General features: G+C 38.5%; 1 protein-coding gene and 1 long non-coding RNA gene across 2 annotated transcripts; both read left to right on the forward strand.

The window, feature by feature from the left end:
• Positions 1 to 237: 237 nt before the first annotated feature.
• LOC147861525 (protein ARABIDILLO 1-like) lies at positions 238 to 8,854 on the forward strand. Its single transcript, XM_087322122.1, has 12 exons — positions 238 to 2,031; positions 2,115 to 2,273; positions 2,362 to 2,442; positions 2,528 to 2,659; positions 3,186 to 3,313; positions 3,392 to 3,479; positions 3,564 to 3,658; positions 3,755 to 3,818; positions 3,951 to 4,126; positions 7,485 to 7,706; positions 7,790 to 7,874; positions 8,210 to 8,854. The coding sequence occupies exons 1-12, from the start codon at positions 670 to 672 to the stop codon at positions 8,393 to 8,395; spliced, it is 2,778 nt and encodes a 925-aa protein (XP_087178248.1). The 5' UTR covers positions 238 to 669; the 3' UTR covers positions 8,396 to 8,854.
• A 6,279-nt stretch (positions 8,855 to 15,133) lies between these two features.
• Positions 15,134 to 16,565, forward strand: LOC147861526 (uncharacterized). The gene is made up of 2 exons (XR_015530010.1): positions 15,134 to 15,332; positions 16,381 to 16,565. It is a non-coding gene; the product is annotated as an uncharacterized LOC147861526 (long non-coding RNA).
• Positions 16,566 to 17,686: the final 1,121 nt, after the last annotated feature.

Below are 17,686 nucleotides of genomic sequence, written 5' to 3' on the forward strand. Positions count from 1 at the left end.
ATATGTATGTAACGAGAGGAGGCGATTTTCGCAGGGGTGGGTGGATCATGGTCATGGTAATGGCCGGCGCCTAACGCGGACAACAAATTATGTTAAAAAAACCTGCATTACAAAAGACTTGTACATTTATTGTGCCCCAACTCCTTCTCTTTGATCATTCCAAATTTCATATTTTCTGTTAACCCCTAATATCTATTAATCATAATTTGATCACTCCATATTTTCTTCTTCTTCTTCTTCTTCTTCTTCTCCTTCTCCTTCTCCTTCATCAAACCCTTGCTCTGAGATTGCATCTATTTTGGCTCTCAGCGTATGTTTCACTGCCCTCTTCGCCCTCTCCATAGCCATTTCTTCCTTCCTCAAATCTCTGTCAGGTGTAGCTTCATCGTCTCGCCATCGGTAAGTGAGGATTTCCTTTCGCTCTCTGCAGAGAATGCTCCCATATCTGGTAAGTAGAAACAGTGGTTTCCTTTCTAGAAATTTCTCTGTTTGATTGGGCCCTTCGGGGCGTATGAAACTCCCGGAAGGAATCAGAAAGAATCCAGAAAAAATATGAAGTTATATCCATTGATGAATCCACACAGATTTCGCCTAAGCTAAGTTGGTATGCCGGAAAAAAAATTCTCTGCTTTTTCATCTTTTCTTTCCTAAGTAAAGAAGATAGAAAGAATGAATAGAAGGGTAAGGAGGAAAGTTGTAAAAATTAGGGTCAGCAGGGCTAAAGAATCTCTATATGAGGAGGATGAAGAGAACTCTGAATCAGTCATTGTTTCTGTTCCTTACGAGAGAATTGTTGATTGGACTAGCCTTCCTCATGACACCGTTATAGCAATTTTCAGCCTTTTGAATTACAGAGACAGAGCTCGATTAACTAGTGTTTGTAAACCATGGAGAGCTCTCGGAGCTTCTCCTTGCCTTTGGAAAACACTAGATATGAGAGCGCACGTTCTAGATTTCACTATAGCAACTTATTTGGCCCAAAGATGCTCGAATTTAAGAAGTCTTAGATTTCGCGGTGCTTTGGCTGGATCAGCCATTATTGCCTTACAAGCAAAGGATTTGAAAGATCTCAATGGGGATAGTTGTAGAGAGCTAACTGATGCCTCTCTATCCATGATTGCTGCAAGACATGGAAATTTAGAAAATCTTCAGCTTGGTCCTGATTGTGAAAGAATCACTAGCGATGCTATTCAAGTAGTGGCATTATGTTGTCCGAAATTGAAGAGCCTTCGACTCATGGGCCTTAGAGATGTTGATGTTGATGCTATCGGAGCTTTAGCAAGACATTGCTCTGACCTTATGGAAGTCGGTTTTCTTGATTGTGCTGTTGTGGATGAGAATTCACTGTCTTTAGCTACAAATTTGCGCTTTCTATCTTTAGCTGGATTGAGGAATATGCAGTGGAATTCAGCTGCTCAGTCGTTAAGCAAACTCCCATCGTTAGTTGCACTCGATGTTTCTCGCACTGAAATCACACCTATTGCTGCCAATCGTTTTCTAGCAATGGAAAGCTTGAAAGTATTATGTGCTTTGAACTGTCCTATCATGGAAGAAGGGAGTGGATCAATCTTCTTCTCTCCAAAGAAGATCCTACTTGCACGGTTTACAGATCTCATGAAAGGACTAGAATCGCTTGCATCTCAATCTTATTTAAGTAGCAATGAGAGGAATCCGCTGAAATGGAATCAACAAGATAGCAAGCATTGTGATAAGAATTGCCTAGATATGGTGAATTGGGCAGAATGGGTTCTATCACATTCATTACTTCGAATCGCCGACAGCAACATACCTGGGCTAGATAGCTTCTGGTTAAAACAGGGGACGTCGACGTTGCTTAACTTAGTCAAGAGTACGCAAGAAGATGTTCAAGAAAGGGCAGCCACTGCGTTAGCCACTTTTGTTGTTACAGACGATGTGAATGCCACAGTAGACCCTGCTAGGGCTGAAGCAGTGATGCAGGGAGGTGGGGTCAGAATTCTATTGGATTTAGCAAAGTCACGACGAGAGGGAGTTCAATCTGAGGCTGCAAAGGTGCTAGTTCTCCCTTCTTCGCTGTGTTGAATTCGTTGTAAAACTGTTTGTTTATTTGCTAGCTTTTTGTTGTGATATTTCAGGCTATAGCAAATCTCTCAGTGAATGCAGAGGTGGCAAAATCTGTGGCTTCAGAAGGAGGAATCAGCATATTAGCAACATTAGCAAAGTCACCCAATCGTTGGGTGGCTGAGGAGGCAGCAGGAGGCCTATGGAATCTTTCTGTCGGAGAAGATCATAAGGTGAGTGTCTCTATATATAGGCGTGTTTTGTTAATTTGCGTCAACATGTGTGACAGAGTCTTACTGAAGTTAAGATTCATGTTTCCAGGGTGCTATTGCTGAGGCAGGAGGCATCAAAGCATTGGTCGAACTGGTTTTTAAATGGCCAAATGGGGGTGATGGGGTTCTGGTATGAAATCAGATACATTTTCTTTGAAGTGTGGTAGGTTATGATATGAACTTTAATCCTCAACCGAGTAAAACTTTACATGTAGGAACGTGCTGCTGGAGCTCTTGCCAACTTAGCAGCTGATGATAAATGTAGTATGGAGGTGGCTATTGCTGGTGGTGTACATGCATTAGTAACACTTGCCCGGTTTTGCAAGCATGAAGGCGTACAAGAGCAGGTTTTTATTTTGTCTTGGTGAATTTATATATTGCAATCAAGTTATGCATTGTTATGAAGTTGCTGCCTCAAAAATCAAAGAAGAGATTATGTATGAATCACTGTGTTATGTGTTGCCTCTTATTTGCAAACCTTGTGATGCATTAACCTTTAGAGGAAAATTAAAGAGACGAGAACTGGAAGAAAGAAAATTAGATCTAGTTATCCTCTGACTTTCATAGAGGCGGGAATTAATCAAATCGCCACTTTTCACACTCCCGCTGGTTCATCTTGGAGGAACCGCACTGGAGTAATTCAGAGCTTGTTTTTATCCATACCACACCGTGTTAGCCTGAGTGGCATAATCAAATGCTCAGAGTGATTAAGATTAGTGTGGAAGATTTCTCTATGACATAGCTTATTTTCACAAGAGTGATTGAGATTTGTGTGGAAGATTTCTCCGTGACATAGGTTATTTTCCTAGTTTAATGGCTTTACATATTACTCTTTAAGAGTCAATGCTAATACGCAATACGTGCTGGTGACAGGCAGCTCGAGCTGTGGCAAACTTAGCTGCACATGGAGATAGTAATGGCAACAATGCTGCAGTTGGGCAGGAACCTGGTGCCCTTGAAGCATTAGTACGATTAACATCCTCTCAGAGTGAAGGTGTTAGGTAATAAGTTTGATTCAAGTTGCTCTAATTAGATATACTTTTTTCTATTGTACTAATGATTGCATTGCTGGAATTCAGACAGGAAGCTGCTGGGGCTCTTTGGAATCTGTCATTCGATGATAGAAATCGAGAGGCAATAGCAGCCGCGGGTGGTGTTGAAGCATTGGTAGGCTACCAATTCGTTCTGCTAATTGTCTCTATCATTAATTTCCTTAAAAACTATACCAAAAATTTAATGGGTGTTTTACAGGTTGCACTCGCACAAAGTTGCAGCACTGGTTCTCATGGTCTGCAGGAAAGAGCTGCTGGAGCCCTCTGGGGCCTATCAGTATCTGAAGCAAACAGGTGAGGTGTTCATGATTACTGCACACTATGTTACCTCTCTTTAAGGTGCACTACATGAACATGTCTAAGACACTTAATTGTGTTTTTTATTTTCAGCATAGCAATCGGGCGTGAGGGTGGGATTGCACCTTTAATAACCCTTGCTTATTCAGAGGCAGAGGCAAGTGGGCTTACTAGTTGTGTTGTATCATCAATCTCTCATTGCTCTTTCAGATGCACATGTCATTAAGCACCAAGTCGATGCTATATCAACTTCTTAACATGTTGTTCCATGTTTGGAATGTCTTTCCAGGACGTACATGAAACTGCAGCAGGTGCTTTATGGAATCTGGCATTCAATTCTGGGAATGCTTGGCGTATTGTTGAAGAAGGGGGAGTCCGTGCCCTTGTACACCTGTGCTCTTCCTCAGGGTCAAAGATGGCTCGTTTCATGGCTGCTCTTGCTCTTGCGTATATGTTTGATGGAAGGTACTAAGACGATTGCTTTGTGAGCATATTTTTCTATCATATCTAACATTTTTGCAATGATAGTTATATTTAATGGTCATAAAGTTGTATATAGTTCTTTAATGCTTCATAGTTTTATAATGATTGTATCTAAACATTGTAAAATATACCAAATACCAAAGTATATAGAAAAGATTATAAAATGACATGAGGATAGCTATTTCCTCATTGATTGCTATAACATGGAAACAAGTCCTTATTACACCCCAAACCACTAAAGTGGGTGATGAGAGCCTGCAAAATGCATCTATCTAATCTCCGAGAGGCTGGAATGTGAATGTTGGGGTTCTACAAGTTTGTAGGTTCATTTAGCATCACCTCTTTCTGAAATCCATCTTTGACAATTATGTGTATTAAAATGTTGTGTTCAAGGTAGAGGTTCATGTATGTAAAAAGTCTTTAATAAGTCATTGTGTGGAACCTCCATGACACTGTTTAGATCCTTTGTTTCACTCTTAATGGATTTACCATTGGATGCATGAAGTGTGGTCTCTGAGGTTGTGAGGGATACCGCCACCATGTCAGGCTATCTATTGTCATCCACATGTGTTCGAGGTGGATATATCTATGGGCTATAGAAAAACCAATGTGAAAAGCAATCACACAATACTTACGTTCTTGTGTCTTTGAAAAATGTCCAATGTAGCTTCTATGCCAATGTGCAGTGATGGAAAGGGTGAGGTTTGTCACATTCCTTTTCGGTAAAGGATATTAAGTTTTCTTGATTCTTGAGAAAACTCTTCCAAAGGGAGCAGTAAATGTGAGGACACGAATAGTCTGGATGACACAACCGTACATGTAGAGTAAGCCCAGTCTAGTGCACTCAAGCATGTTGTTGACAAGCGTAGAGATCACTCTATGGTCTAAATGTATATGGTGTATCCTCCATTCCTAGATGGCCACACATAGATATGTGTTAGAAATGTTGACAATTGACTAGATAGGCATATAGAGCTACTCTAACAAAGATATATATGCATCAATAAAAACTTCCTATTACATATGAGAGTAGCTCACAATGGTAATCCTCCCATGTGCTAACACCTTAAGCATAGATGGGATCTGGACTAGTCAACCATAGAGTTGGTTGACACAGATAATAGTCACAGCAGCTGTGTAAGAGAATGAGAGTGGATGTTTATGTTCTGCATTTGTGCTTATTGTCACATTAAATTTGCAAGAGTCAGTTGATAGTAGTGGGGATATTCCTTTTCTGTTAACTGATGTGTCATTTAATATGACCTAGCTGCCTAGATACAAGCTAGTGCCAGATAATACATATCTTAAAGTCAATGGCAACTACTTCAAGACTAAGTACATCTTAACTTGCCAATAGAGAATATTCTTCTAGTCCACCTGGCTAGTCAATACCATTACCCTACTCCCCTCTTTCCTAAACACATTTTGTCCTACTCATCTATGGTTTCCAAAATTGATACCTCATCGACTCATATGGTTGGGTTGCACAACAACTACTACTCATTAGGGGTTATCACAAAATGTGCACTCTAAGAATACATGTGGGGATGAACTGACAACTTGGGGGTTGATAATTGATTATATCTAACAATATGCATGGGCCAGGACATATATTGGATGATTGGGAGGTTGATACTTGCCATATCTCTCGTCTGTATCCGAGCTACATAGGTAGACTACCTCTATAGATGTGATTGCAAGCATTATGCGCGGAGGTACAATGTGAAAGTATTGCCTTTATATATCATATAAGAGCCTTAAGAGGTCTGACAACTTATTATTTGTAGTTCATGAGGTTTCCTTACTGAAGTTATGGTGTAGTGGTAAAGCTTGTGGTTTGCTAATTGCAGCATTAAAAGTGTGGGTTCAAATCTTGAGCAATGGGTTTTATCCTGTGTTCATTTGGGTTTGAAGTCATGCACACTTAAACATCTGGTCCTATATAGCTCATATAAGAGCAGTGAGAGGTTCTGATCAATTACGAATAGCAGATCATGAGGTTACCTTATACCAAAACTCAAATATATTAACATGGTATAGTGGTAAGGCCTGTGGTTTGCTAATTGCAGCATTAAGAGTGTGGGTTCAAATCTTGAGCAATGGATTGATCCTCCTGTGTTTACTATAAGAAGTTTTCATCATTTGGATTCTAAATCATGCATACTAACCATCTGGTCCCAAGATATTGTGTGTATAAGTAGCAATGGACCTGGTTTCAGCTCAAACTGAACTGAACCGAAAAACCGTGGCTTAACGGTTTATAGGTTCAAAGATAAATAAACAGTTTGGTTTGGTTTCAAATGTTACTAAATCGGTTTCGGTTTGGTTTTGAATTTACCGGTTTACCGGTTTATTGGCTTATCGGTTTTTGTTTATGTGGTTCGGTTTAAAGGTTTATAGGTTTATTGGTTAAAAAATACTCAAAAATATTCTCTATAGGCTCTAACTTTCAGCATTTAATTTTAAACTCTTGTTTTAACTTATTAAATTTTATATGTATTATATGTAGAGTTTCCTTTTCATTTATGATGATCAATTATGATAAGTATGATGATCAAATTTATGATAAGTATAATGATCAATTTTATGATAAGTATGATGACAAATTTTATGATAAGTATGATGACAAAATTGATGATGAGTATGATGAATAAATTTATGATGATTTTCTCACACAAATTTATAATAAGTATGATGATTAATATCAATAAAAAATGGTTTGGTTTGGTTTTAAATTTTTCGTAAACGGTTTGGTTTCTCCTATTCTTTAAACGGTTTGGTTTAATGGTTTGGCTCTAAACGGTTCAGTTTAAATGGCTTCATAAATTTTAAAACAGTTTGGTTCGGTTTTTATTATTAATAAATGGTTTCGTTTGGCTTCAAGGCCAAGAAACCAAACCGAACCGAAACCGAACCGGGCCCATTGCTATGTATAAGATCAAAGTCAACATTTTTCTCCATCGCATGAGTAAAAATGATAACATCTATTTAAAAGGCAATGCTATTGTGTAAAGGGTATTGGCGTTTGTCTAACTAGAAAATGGAAAACCCTGGCTATGTCTTAAAACAGTAGTGGTTCATGTATCTACATGTGAACAAATTCTGCTGATTCATAGAGCTGGAATGATGAGTAACAAATGCCAGCTTATTATGAACTATTTTCCATATGAGTTTATTATATGATTAATTGAATTGTAGTGATGTCTCAAAAACTGCAAAACTATGGTATGTTGAATCCAGTGGAAAGTTCATAGGGAGTCGAGAAGAATGTAATTGTGAGTCATCTGAAGTAAGAACAAGGTATACAGATGAATTATATAACTAATTTGATTATTTTTAGGATGGACGGAGTTGCATTAGGTGCAACATTTTGTGAAAGTGTCTCTAAAAGTGGTGGCTTGGATGGAGCAAGGAGACTTGCACTGCGTCATATAGAGTCATTTATTCAAGCATTTTCAGACCAACAAGCCCTTGCAACGGCTTCCTCTACATGGGCACCTGCTGCATTAATGGCGGTGGCTGATGCTGCCCGAATCCAGGAAGCTGGACACCTTCGATGCAGGTATAAGCTACATTTACAATGCATTATTTGCATTCTTGATGATGTTAGCATTGTTTCAGCATTTGATTCTTGATAATTTTTAGTGGTGCCGAGATTGGGCGATTTGTTGCCATGCTCAAGAATGGATCACCAGTTCTACGGGCATGTGCATCCTTCGCAATCCTTCAGGTGAGCTTTTGTAGATACCTGTTCCAATGAGTTGGTGTTCTCATAGTTTTAAGAGCTAGTTTATTTGATAAGGTTTTGAGGTTAAAGATTCTCATGTTACTTTTTTGCTTAAATAGTGACAGTAAGATTTTTTGAAAAAAGAAAAATAAAGTCACCCAGTTTTCTTTAAATACCAATCTCACCAAAAGCATTTACAATAATTTGTAAGCAGTTTTTAGAGATATATCTATTCTACACAATTTGTGGGGCATCACTCCATATCATACTTTTCTAATGAGAGATTGTGTAATCATACATTCTTTAAGTTCTTGTCCACATATATATGTATTTGGCAGTTTACGATGGAAGGGGGGAGGCATGCTGTTCACCATGCAAGCCTTCTTCATAAGGCAGGTGCTGGGAGAGTCCTTCGTGCAGCTTCTGCAGCAGCAAGTGCACCGGCGACTGCTCAGCTTCAAGCGAAAGTGTTTGCACGAATTGTCCTTCGCAACCTTGAGCATTGTCCAGCAGCTATCACCTAGTTCTTCTTCATGCCCACCACTAACTAACTCTTTCACGAGAACGTGAAAAGGCATTTCCAGGTTCATTTCTTTTTTCTTTTTCTTCCCAATGTTATGATGATTATGCACCATCGATTAGTCTTGCTTGAATCTTAGATGTACGGATGTCTTAACCATAGCTTTTATCTGGTTTATGAATGGAGGCTTAGGCTTGAAAAAATCACTTCTTCCTGGAAGAAACTCTCGTTGGTAGATTATTAACCCAATAGCAAAGCTGGAGGGTATGTGAGATTTTTTTTTAACATTTAACGTGATAAAAAGATAGTTAGGTATGATTTTGAAAGGCTAGGATATTTTTTGTATTACAGCCATATATGGTTCTGTATTGTTATCTCTATAAAGGAGACTTATGTAGTCTGGTTTGGTCATCATCTGTAACAATACATATTATTGTTATTCCTACTGTTACTATTTTGCTGACTCGTGTACTCAGCCTTGTTATTTCTCTGTAAAAGCTCTTGGTGGGGGAAAAACACTTGTCACCAAACACTTGTCACCATAAAGAAATCATGGACTTCTTGAAGATTATGTGAAGCACATCTATATTGTCTGTTAAGTGAGCCATATGTGGTTCACAGATCATGCACTGGCAAATAGTGTTCATGCAAATGTTAATCTAATGGAATGCTATGTTATAAATGCTCATTGGGTATTCAATGAGAAATATTACGATGTATTATGCTTGGTATGAGAAGTAGATACATACAAAGGAATATATGTGACTTCATAATGCTTGAAAGAGTTGCACTTGTCTTTTTTACTTATTGATACACATAAGAACTCCAAGACATGGCATCAAAGCTTGGACTAAAGCTTACAAATTGAAAAAGCTCCAACAGAGGGCATGTGTGGACAAAGAAATACCAAGCGTGTGGCATATGTTGACAAAAAACTTGACTAACATGGAAATGTGTGCCCTAAGTACTTGTTTTTTGTAAGTTTTTTCATAGTAAAGACGGAGGAAAATGAAAGAAGTACAAAGAATAATAGGAAAAGTAGGAGAGTATGATAATGAGATAAAAGAGTTTCTTGAGTTTGTTTATGGGAATGTCTGGAGATGTATTAAACCATAATGGTTGGCAATTATGTGATGGTTGACCTTAATACAGGAATAAAATGATGGTACTTTTAGGATAACTGCTTAGGTATATCGTTGAGATGAAATAATTTAAAAAATTTCCTGGATTGTAGTTCTTAGAGTTGTAGTTGGTACAAACAATATAAAAAATTACTAGAATCTAGGATTCAAGGTAAGTTGGTATACAAAATTTCTCATAGTTTCCTTGCAAGGCATCTGAAAGATGAAAGAAAATGATATTGTGATCCCTCTCCCCTAACATTTATGAAGGTTGTTTGGTCTAACTTATTGGCCAAATCCAAAGTTCAAACAAAATCATGTTAGCAAACAATGGACACGGTTTCACTTGCAATAGAGGTGAGTGAGAAAGGGTTTGAGTCACAACCAATGAGTTTAAAGGATCAAGCAAATAGACAACGGCTCATCTCCAAATGATGGATTCAACTCTTCACAGCAAAAGGGCAACAAATGTTATTATGGTAAGTGAATTACACTAGAAATGGTCTATAACAGACATATGCTCCAAAATATTAAAGTTTATGAAAATGATTTGAGGGGAGTCTATGGCTTCCTTTTTCCATAGTTATGAAGATTCATTTTCAAACCACATAACCGGTCGAACTCTAGTAGTGTTAATGAATGGTTAAGTCACATGAAACTATTGAATGCTCAAAGATTTGCTTTTGAGTGTAGTAGTTAATGTTCTCCTGATTTTGATTGTTGAATTTGAGCAATTAACATAAAAGTTAATAGGAATTGATTGGATGTGATCAAGGTTAGCGAGACCTCATTAGTGTTTGATCGTCATGAATTAGGTGTGGTTAGCATTTTATTGTGGTAATTAATGATATTCTATCACAATCAATCAAATATGCTATCTACTTCACACCCAACTTTGTGTCTGTCACACATCTATATGTGATTATTGCTCAATCTAAAATCAAAACTCTTCTCTCTCATGTGTGATAACTCATATGGTTGAGTTAGAGAGGACGATAGTAGAGATGATCATGATGATCTATTAGTGCCACTAGGGATCTAATAAACCAATCGGAATTGTCGTTGGCCTTTCTTTGCCAATTCATGAGTTAGGACTATGTAGTATAGCTTAACCTAACAAGAAAAAAACTTGAATTCCACATTGTGCAAAATAGCCACTTCTAGATACAACTCTTTAATATATGTGAAGGTTAGATGAGCTAACCTTACTTGAAAGTCTTTCTACTCTCCACATTGTCCAACAAGTGTGTTAGGACACACTCGTGATCCTCTATCTTGAACGACCTGACTTGAAATCCTTAGCTACAACGTCATTGTAATAAGGAACACTTACTCAACCTCAGTATTAAAAGGAAGACTACTTGAATGATAACATCTTTGTGTTGCTTACATTGGTTAGACCACTAGACACAAATTAGAGTAGAAACATCCACATGAAATTATTTAAAGTAGAGACAAAGGCAATATATATTACAAAATTTATACCTTTTCAAATCCTTAATTATGCATAATCTCACTCTCTCTATGATCATGATGCAAACCTGCACACTTCAAGTGGATTTTGTGATCCCACCATTTGGCTTTAAATTATTATTTCTTGGTTCCATGATGAAGAGCCACTATCCTCGCAAATTAGTCTTGACTCCTACCCCATCTATGTTTCCTATTTTATGCAATGTGGCATTCTAGGTATTCTCTATGTTAAATTATAGTCTGTAGGTGTGTGTGGTAATGGCTACATACGTAAATAACCAAAAAGGTTTTAACCAAATTCTTGTAGTGTTTTTTATTGTTGAATAGAGAAGTGATTTATGTGTGCCGACACAGTGTCTCTTTACCGCTCTCTCACTCTCCTCTTGCTTCATGGCTTCTTCATTCTTCCATTGTGCTTCTATTTAAACGTTAAGATCTAAACAATCTGTTGTAGCAATGCATTGCTCTTCCCATCATACAACAATTGGTATCAAGGCGGAAGTTGTGGGCGAAATCCATCTATTGTTCTATGTTGCAGCTCAGACAAGATCTTTGAAGCCAATTTCAAAAATCTATTTATGGTTTTTTTTTCGATGCGCGTTTGTATTTAAGCTTGCGTATGTGGTTCTTGCGTTTGGTGTGCCTCTGTCATTGAACTCGGCCATTGGTTTCGAGTATTAGACTCAACTGATATAGAGTACTAGAGACATTTTCAAGTATGACATCGATATCAAAATCAATGACCATGTGTCTAAGGAAGTTTGATGCATCGAACTTTAACTTCTAGAATGAGCAACTATAGGATTAACTTGTCGTGAAAGGACATATAGACCGAAAATGAATTGGCTCTATCAAGTATGAAGCAGCAAAATGGTCTACCCCAATAAGCTAGCTACAACCACCTTCGAAGGCATTACAACTTTTGAATGCAAGAATCCAACTCGATTGTTGGCCACTTAAACGTCTCCAAAGGCATTGTTGCTTTAGGGGATGAAGTTTAATGAAGAACTACATGCTCTACTCCAGATGTCCACTGACATTGATGGAATTTTTTGTGCACGATCTACAAATGAATCACGACCAACTTGACTTATGTTGCAGTCACTAGTGCAAGCTTATCCGATGTCACCCTACGTAAAATGTTCTCACAAAGGTCAATTGGTGAAGCCTATAACATGCAAACTTTAATCAACCAACTAACAACACAATAGAAGCCAAAGGTCTTCTTGAGGCCCAACCAATTCAAAGAGCTAAAGCCACTTGCAAGACTCTCAAACTTGTAATTACGGCAAGAAGCCCAAGTGTCAATGCTTGAAGGCTAAGAACACAAATCTCATACATCTTGGAAATCCGATAATTGAGGCAACCACATAGAAGACGTGAATCATGTTGCTTCAACCTTTGTTGGCAAAACTAGATTCTTAACAATATGGTGGTTAATCAACAACGAGAACCTCATACATGCTCAAGGACCCAAGGTACACGCCTTGTATCTTGTATATGTCACTTAACGGGAGAGTGAACTTTCTTTTACCGATCTCTCATGCACGTTAACAAAACCAGCATAAGCCAAGTACATTCCTCAACTTTCCTATTTGACCATTAGTTTTGTGAGCATTGCTAGTACGACAAACATTCAACTTCACCTTACCTTGCTAGCACGCCAAGAGAATCAAAACCTCTCAATTTGGTCCATTCAAATGTCTATGGACCTATGTTGCATTACTCTCTTCATATTCACTCATACTTTGTGATGTTTACCTATTATGCTATTTAGAACTTGTGGACCTATCCGATATGGATCACAAGCAAAGTCTTTGTCATCCTTTAATTGTGCTTTGCAATGGTTGAGAATCAAATGGTGTCGTGATGTGGCATGCTTGAAGATAGAAAATGGCAAAATTTGCGAATAAAGGATAGTCCTAAAATTGTAAGTACGTTTTGAAGAAAATAAAGTTAAGATTAGGCTTAGTGGTTAGTGCCATCCATTATGTATAAGGAGTGTAGAGTGTGAATCTTTGCTAGTATGAATAAAGGAACTATGCTTTAACTTTTGTATTTTTTAATGCAAAGGGGAATAGTATGGATTACTCTTTTAGAGTTTTTTTTTTTCATTTCTGAAGTCAACTTTTGGGGGGAAGGAGCTCTTCATTTCGAAATTTTGGAGGATTTTGAGTTAAGATATACCTTCATTACAATAACGAATCAGATGGATTCTGTGCAGCGAAAGAACTGTGTGTGTGTGTAGAGAGAGAGAGAGAGAGAGAGAGAGAGAGAGAGAGAGAGAGAGAGAAAGAGAGAGCTCAAGATTACAGAAAAATAAAAAATTGTATTAATAAGGAAACAAGAATGACCAACAGTTACAAAGAGAAGGAGAAGGTGCTTATGAGCCACCTTCTCTCTAAGTTCTCTCACTACTATTGCCTCTTGGGAAAGAATATGTATCTAGGATATTAACTTCTATGACACAGTAGTTACTATACAAGGAGGTGAGGTGGTTACACACTCCTAGAGTGTGTTCCCACACACGGGAAGTTGAGTTTGATTCTCAACACACCCCTTCAAACACAACTTCCGATCGTCGAATGGTTGGTTCAGATTGGTCTTCGGTTGGCTTTGGCTTCGAATGGCTTCGAATGGCCGGTTCACTCTTCTTGCTCCTTACCCCCCCTCAAGCTCGGCTGGTTGACGGTCGAAAGAGCCAGGTTTGTCGTGATTTGCCGCAGTTGGTAGACTCTCGAGGCCTTGGTGAAGATGTCGACCATATGCAAATTCGTGTTGATGTGTTGTAGGTCGACATCTCCGGCCAGAACACGTTCTTGGATGAAATGGTAGTGCACCTCAATGTGCTTAGTCCGAGCATGGAGGACTGGGTTCTAAGCGAGGTGAATATTGCTCATGTTGTCGCAGTAGAGGAGAATTAGACCCTTGATGGGAACACCCAGATTCTTCAAGATTCTCTTGAACCAAACAGCTTCACATGCGGCGATGGTCGGGCCCCTGTATTCGGCTTCAGTGCTCGATTGTTTGGCCGAATTTACCACAGTATCCGCACTGGGCGGGATCATTGTTTTGTTGGTTGGGTCCGGCATGATTGCTCTCCCTTCTTCTGGACGCTCCACCTCATGCGTTCAAAGCGTCTTCTCGGTAGTAGAAGTTATGTTCTTGGAGTTGCTCTTGGTTGTGTTGGCCTTGTCCGAATCAACCTCTTCTTCCACAACCTTGTCCTCTTCCTCCATCAAAGTTCAAATAGAGCATGTGTCCTTCTTGCGCATTGCTTCTTGTTCGAACATGGTTCTCCTCGACCAACAACATCGACTGTAGATCGAAGAAAGAGGGAGGATTCTCCCTTGCGAGGACTGCCGACTGAATGGCTCCAAACTGAGGTGTTAAGCCTCCGAAGCAAATCTGCACCATTTCATCGTCGTCAATGCTAACATTGATCGACCTGAGAGCATCGCACAGCTCCTTGATCTTCATGGTGTAGTTTTTGATTGATATGTCCCTCTATTGTATACCGTTCAACTCTTGACGGAGTTGAAGCTTTCTTGCGATCCTATTGGGCACGAAAATCTTCTTGAGGTTCCCCCACGCCTCCTTCGGCATTTTGGCCTCTCGTATGTAACCGAGCATGTGATCATGCACGCATGATGCAAGGCAATACAACACACGACTCGTTCCTTGCTCCCAAGCTGGGTAGTCGACATGTGTTGGGTTGGATTGATTTTTGTTTGCTCCTTCGACATAACTCTAATAGCCTTGGCTGACAAGGTATTTGGTGCATCTTGTACTCCTAAGATGCAACTTTGTGCCCTGATAATTGGGCTTCCAGTAGAAACTGTTCCTAGCTATTGGAGGAATTGATTTTGGATATCCATCTTGCCTGTTGCAGTGCTCTTAGTTGGGATGGAGTTCTGTTCTAAGAGCCCAAAATGGTCAATTGGAGCAGCCATGTTTGTTTTGCAACAACACTCTGGAATCAATGTTGTGTTTTATTTCTCCCCAACAGTATTTAGAAATGCTAGAATCAGTTCTAATTTGTTTGCAAGTGTTTAGGTTGGGATTGTGAATCTTCATATAGATCCTGACCTGGCATATATGATTGGGAAGATAGAGAACATGGAATATCATGTGAAAGACAAGTTTGTTGAGGAGGTGTTATTATGTGGCTCATTTGGTGACATTGTCGCCTCCTCTCCTTCAAAGATATTGGTCTTTGTGTGATTGAACCATCGAAAAAGTTGGATATTCGTAGATGTTGTTTATATGTGGGGTATGGTCTTCAGTACATGCGAAACAAAAGGCGAACATGAAGTTTTCAAACTACCAACCAGGGTGGACAACTAGGTTGGAGATTGTTGTCAGAACCAAGGATAAAAGATAGAGTGATGGAAGAAGGATATTAGAGAACACGAGAAGAAAGGAACCAGATACTAAGAGAAGAATGGATGTATAAGATAGAGAAAGAAAGAGAATGGATACAAGATATGTAATGAGAGCTAAAGACTGGTGTTGATTCGAATTGATTTGAGAATACATGTATGCCCTTATTTATAGGTTCCTATAGAATAGCTTAGAGATTTCTAGAATGTTCTAGAATGCTCTAGGACATTCTAGGACATTCTAGAATAATCTAGAGTTTTTACAATAATCAATGTAATACAAGAAGTAGCGTTTAACAATAAGCTATCTTAATGGTTGAGGTTTTCAAGTATGGATTACAAGGTTCGAGGTTCAAGTCCGGGTGACGCCATAATGGTCATGTGTTCATGACACTTGTTTTCGTTTTTAGTTTTTAGATGTGGTCTTCTACCTAGCGAAGATTGCTACATGCATTGGAATACTTTGTGCCCTGGTAATTGGGCTTCCAGTAGAAACTGTTCTTGGTTGTTGAAGGAATTTATTTTGGATATCCATCTTGCCTGCTGTAGTGCTCTTAGTTGGGATGGAGTTCTTTTCTAAGAGCCCGAAATGTTCAATTGGAGCAGCCATGTTTGTTTTGTAACAGCTCTCTGGAATCGATGTTGTATTTTATTTCTGTTTTATTTCTCCCCAACAATATTTAGAAATGCTAGAATCAGTTCAGATTTGTTTGCAAGTGTTCAGGTTGGGATTGTGAATCTTCATACAGATCCTGACCTGACATATATGATTGGGAAGATAGAGGACATGGAATATCGTGTAAAAGACAAGTTTTCTGAGGAGGTGTTATTATGTGGTTCATTTGGTGACATGGTCGCCCTCCTCTCCTTCAAAGATGTTGGTCTTTGTGGGATTGAACCATCGAAAAAGCTGGATACTCGTAGATGTTGTTTATATGTTGGGTATGGTCTTTAGTACATGCGCAACAAAAAGCGAACAAGAAGTTTTACTACCAACCAGGGTGGACAACTAGGTTGGAGATTGTTTTCGTTTTTAGATGTGGTCTTCTACCTAGTAAAGGTGTTAGTGACAAGGTTGAGAGTTATATTCATGGATTATAATTAGCAGTATCTTGATAAATGCCAAAGCTTATATTTGGTATTGTTTTTGATAATATATATTTGTGGAGATGAAACAATATTATGTACTATTTGTATACTGCCTCTGGGCCTTTTATTAATACCAATGGAGCATATGTTTTATGGTAAAAATAATAATAATAAACAAAAAAATCATGTTCTTTGATTTCCTCTTCTTTGATTAGATCTCCTTTTAGCCATCATTTGGTGAAATAATTTTAGATGAGCACAACCAACCTCCATCAATAACTTGTTAACAATTTGACTACCAATCCATATAAGTTTAAATAGAACAAGCTCGAACGATAATATCCCTAGCACCAAATGGTCGATCTACTACAAGTGGCAATGAAGGGTTTCCGAAAGAATTAGGAACCAATAATTTTCGAGCTTTACTTACTCTAGAAAATCACAAAACAAGTCTCCAACAAGGTATAGATATGGAGGCAACAATTGAAATGTGGGAGGCTATCAAACTATCATAACATGATGACGTGTGGAACATGACCAATAAGGCCCATCATCTTGTCTCCAAGTAGGCACCAATATGTCATTGTCCATGAAGAAACCCCTCCAAAGATTGTTGATCTAACTCTATCGAAGGGCAAAAAAGCCATCCCATGGTATCTCTAGATGCTAACACATCGCGTCTAGCTTCATAACCTTCAACATCACTTGGATTGCCAAGCTTGCCAACTCTTTGATGATGCTAGACTGAGGTGCAGAAGATGAAGTCATCCCAAGCATTGTCTAGTTGTATGTGTCCATGGAATTTGATTGTCTCACATGTGATCCATAGTGTTAGTTGTTTGACGAGTGTTATATGATGGGAAGAGCAATGCTTTACTACAATAGATGATTTAGATCTTAATTTCTAAATAAAAGAACAATTGAAGAATGAAGAAGCCATGAATCTAGATGAGGATGATATAGAGACAAAGAGACATTGTGTGGGCACATAAATTATTTCTCTATTCAACAACAAAAAAAATTTGCAAGAAATTGTATATATACAACTTAGGGTTAACTTAATCCTTTTTGTTATTTACATATGTGGCTATCGCCACTTACACATGTTATAGGTTTTAGGGCACATACACAACTACTCATAGACACAATTACACTTGTACACATTTACACATACACATCAACAACATTATAGTCTTCCACCCTCGCTCATCACACTCGACTCTCTGTACA

The sequence above is a fragment of the Azolla caroliniana genome, unplaced genomic scaffold (assembly GCF_043228905.1).
Source record: "Azolla caroliniana isolate FFs.n. ecotype wild unplaced genomic scaffold, voAzoCaro1.0.p SCAF_7, whole genome shotgun sequence".
NCBI lineage: Eukaryota > Viridiplantae > Streptophyta > Polypodiopsida > Salviniales > Salviniaceae > Azolla > Azolla caroliniana.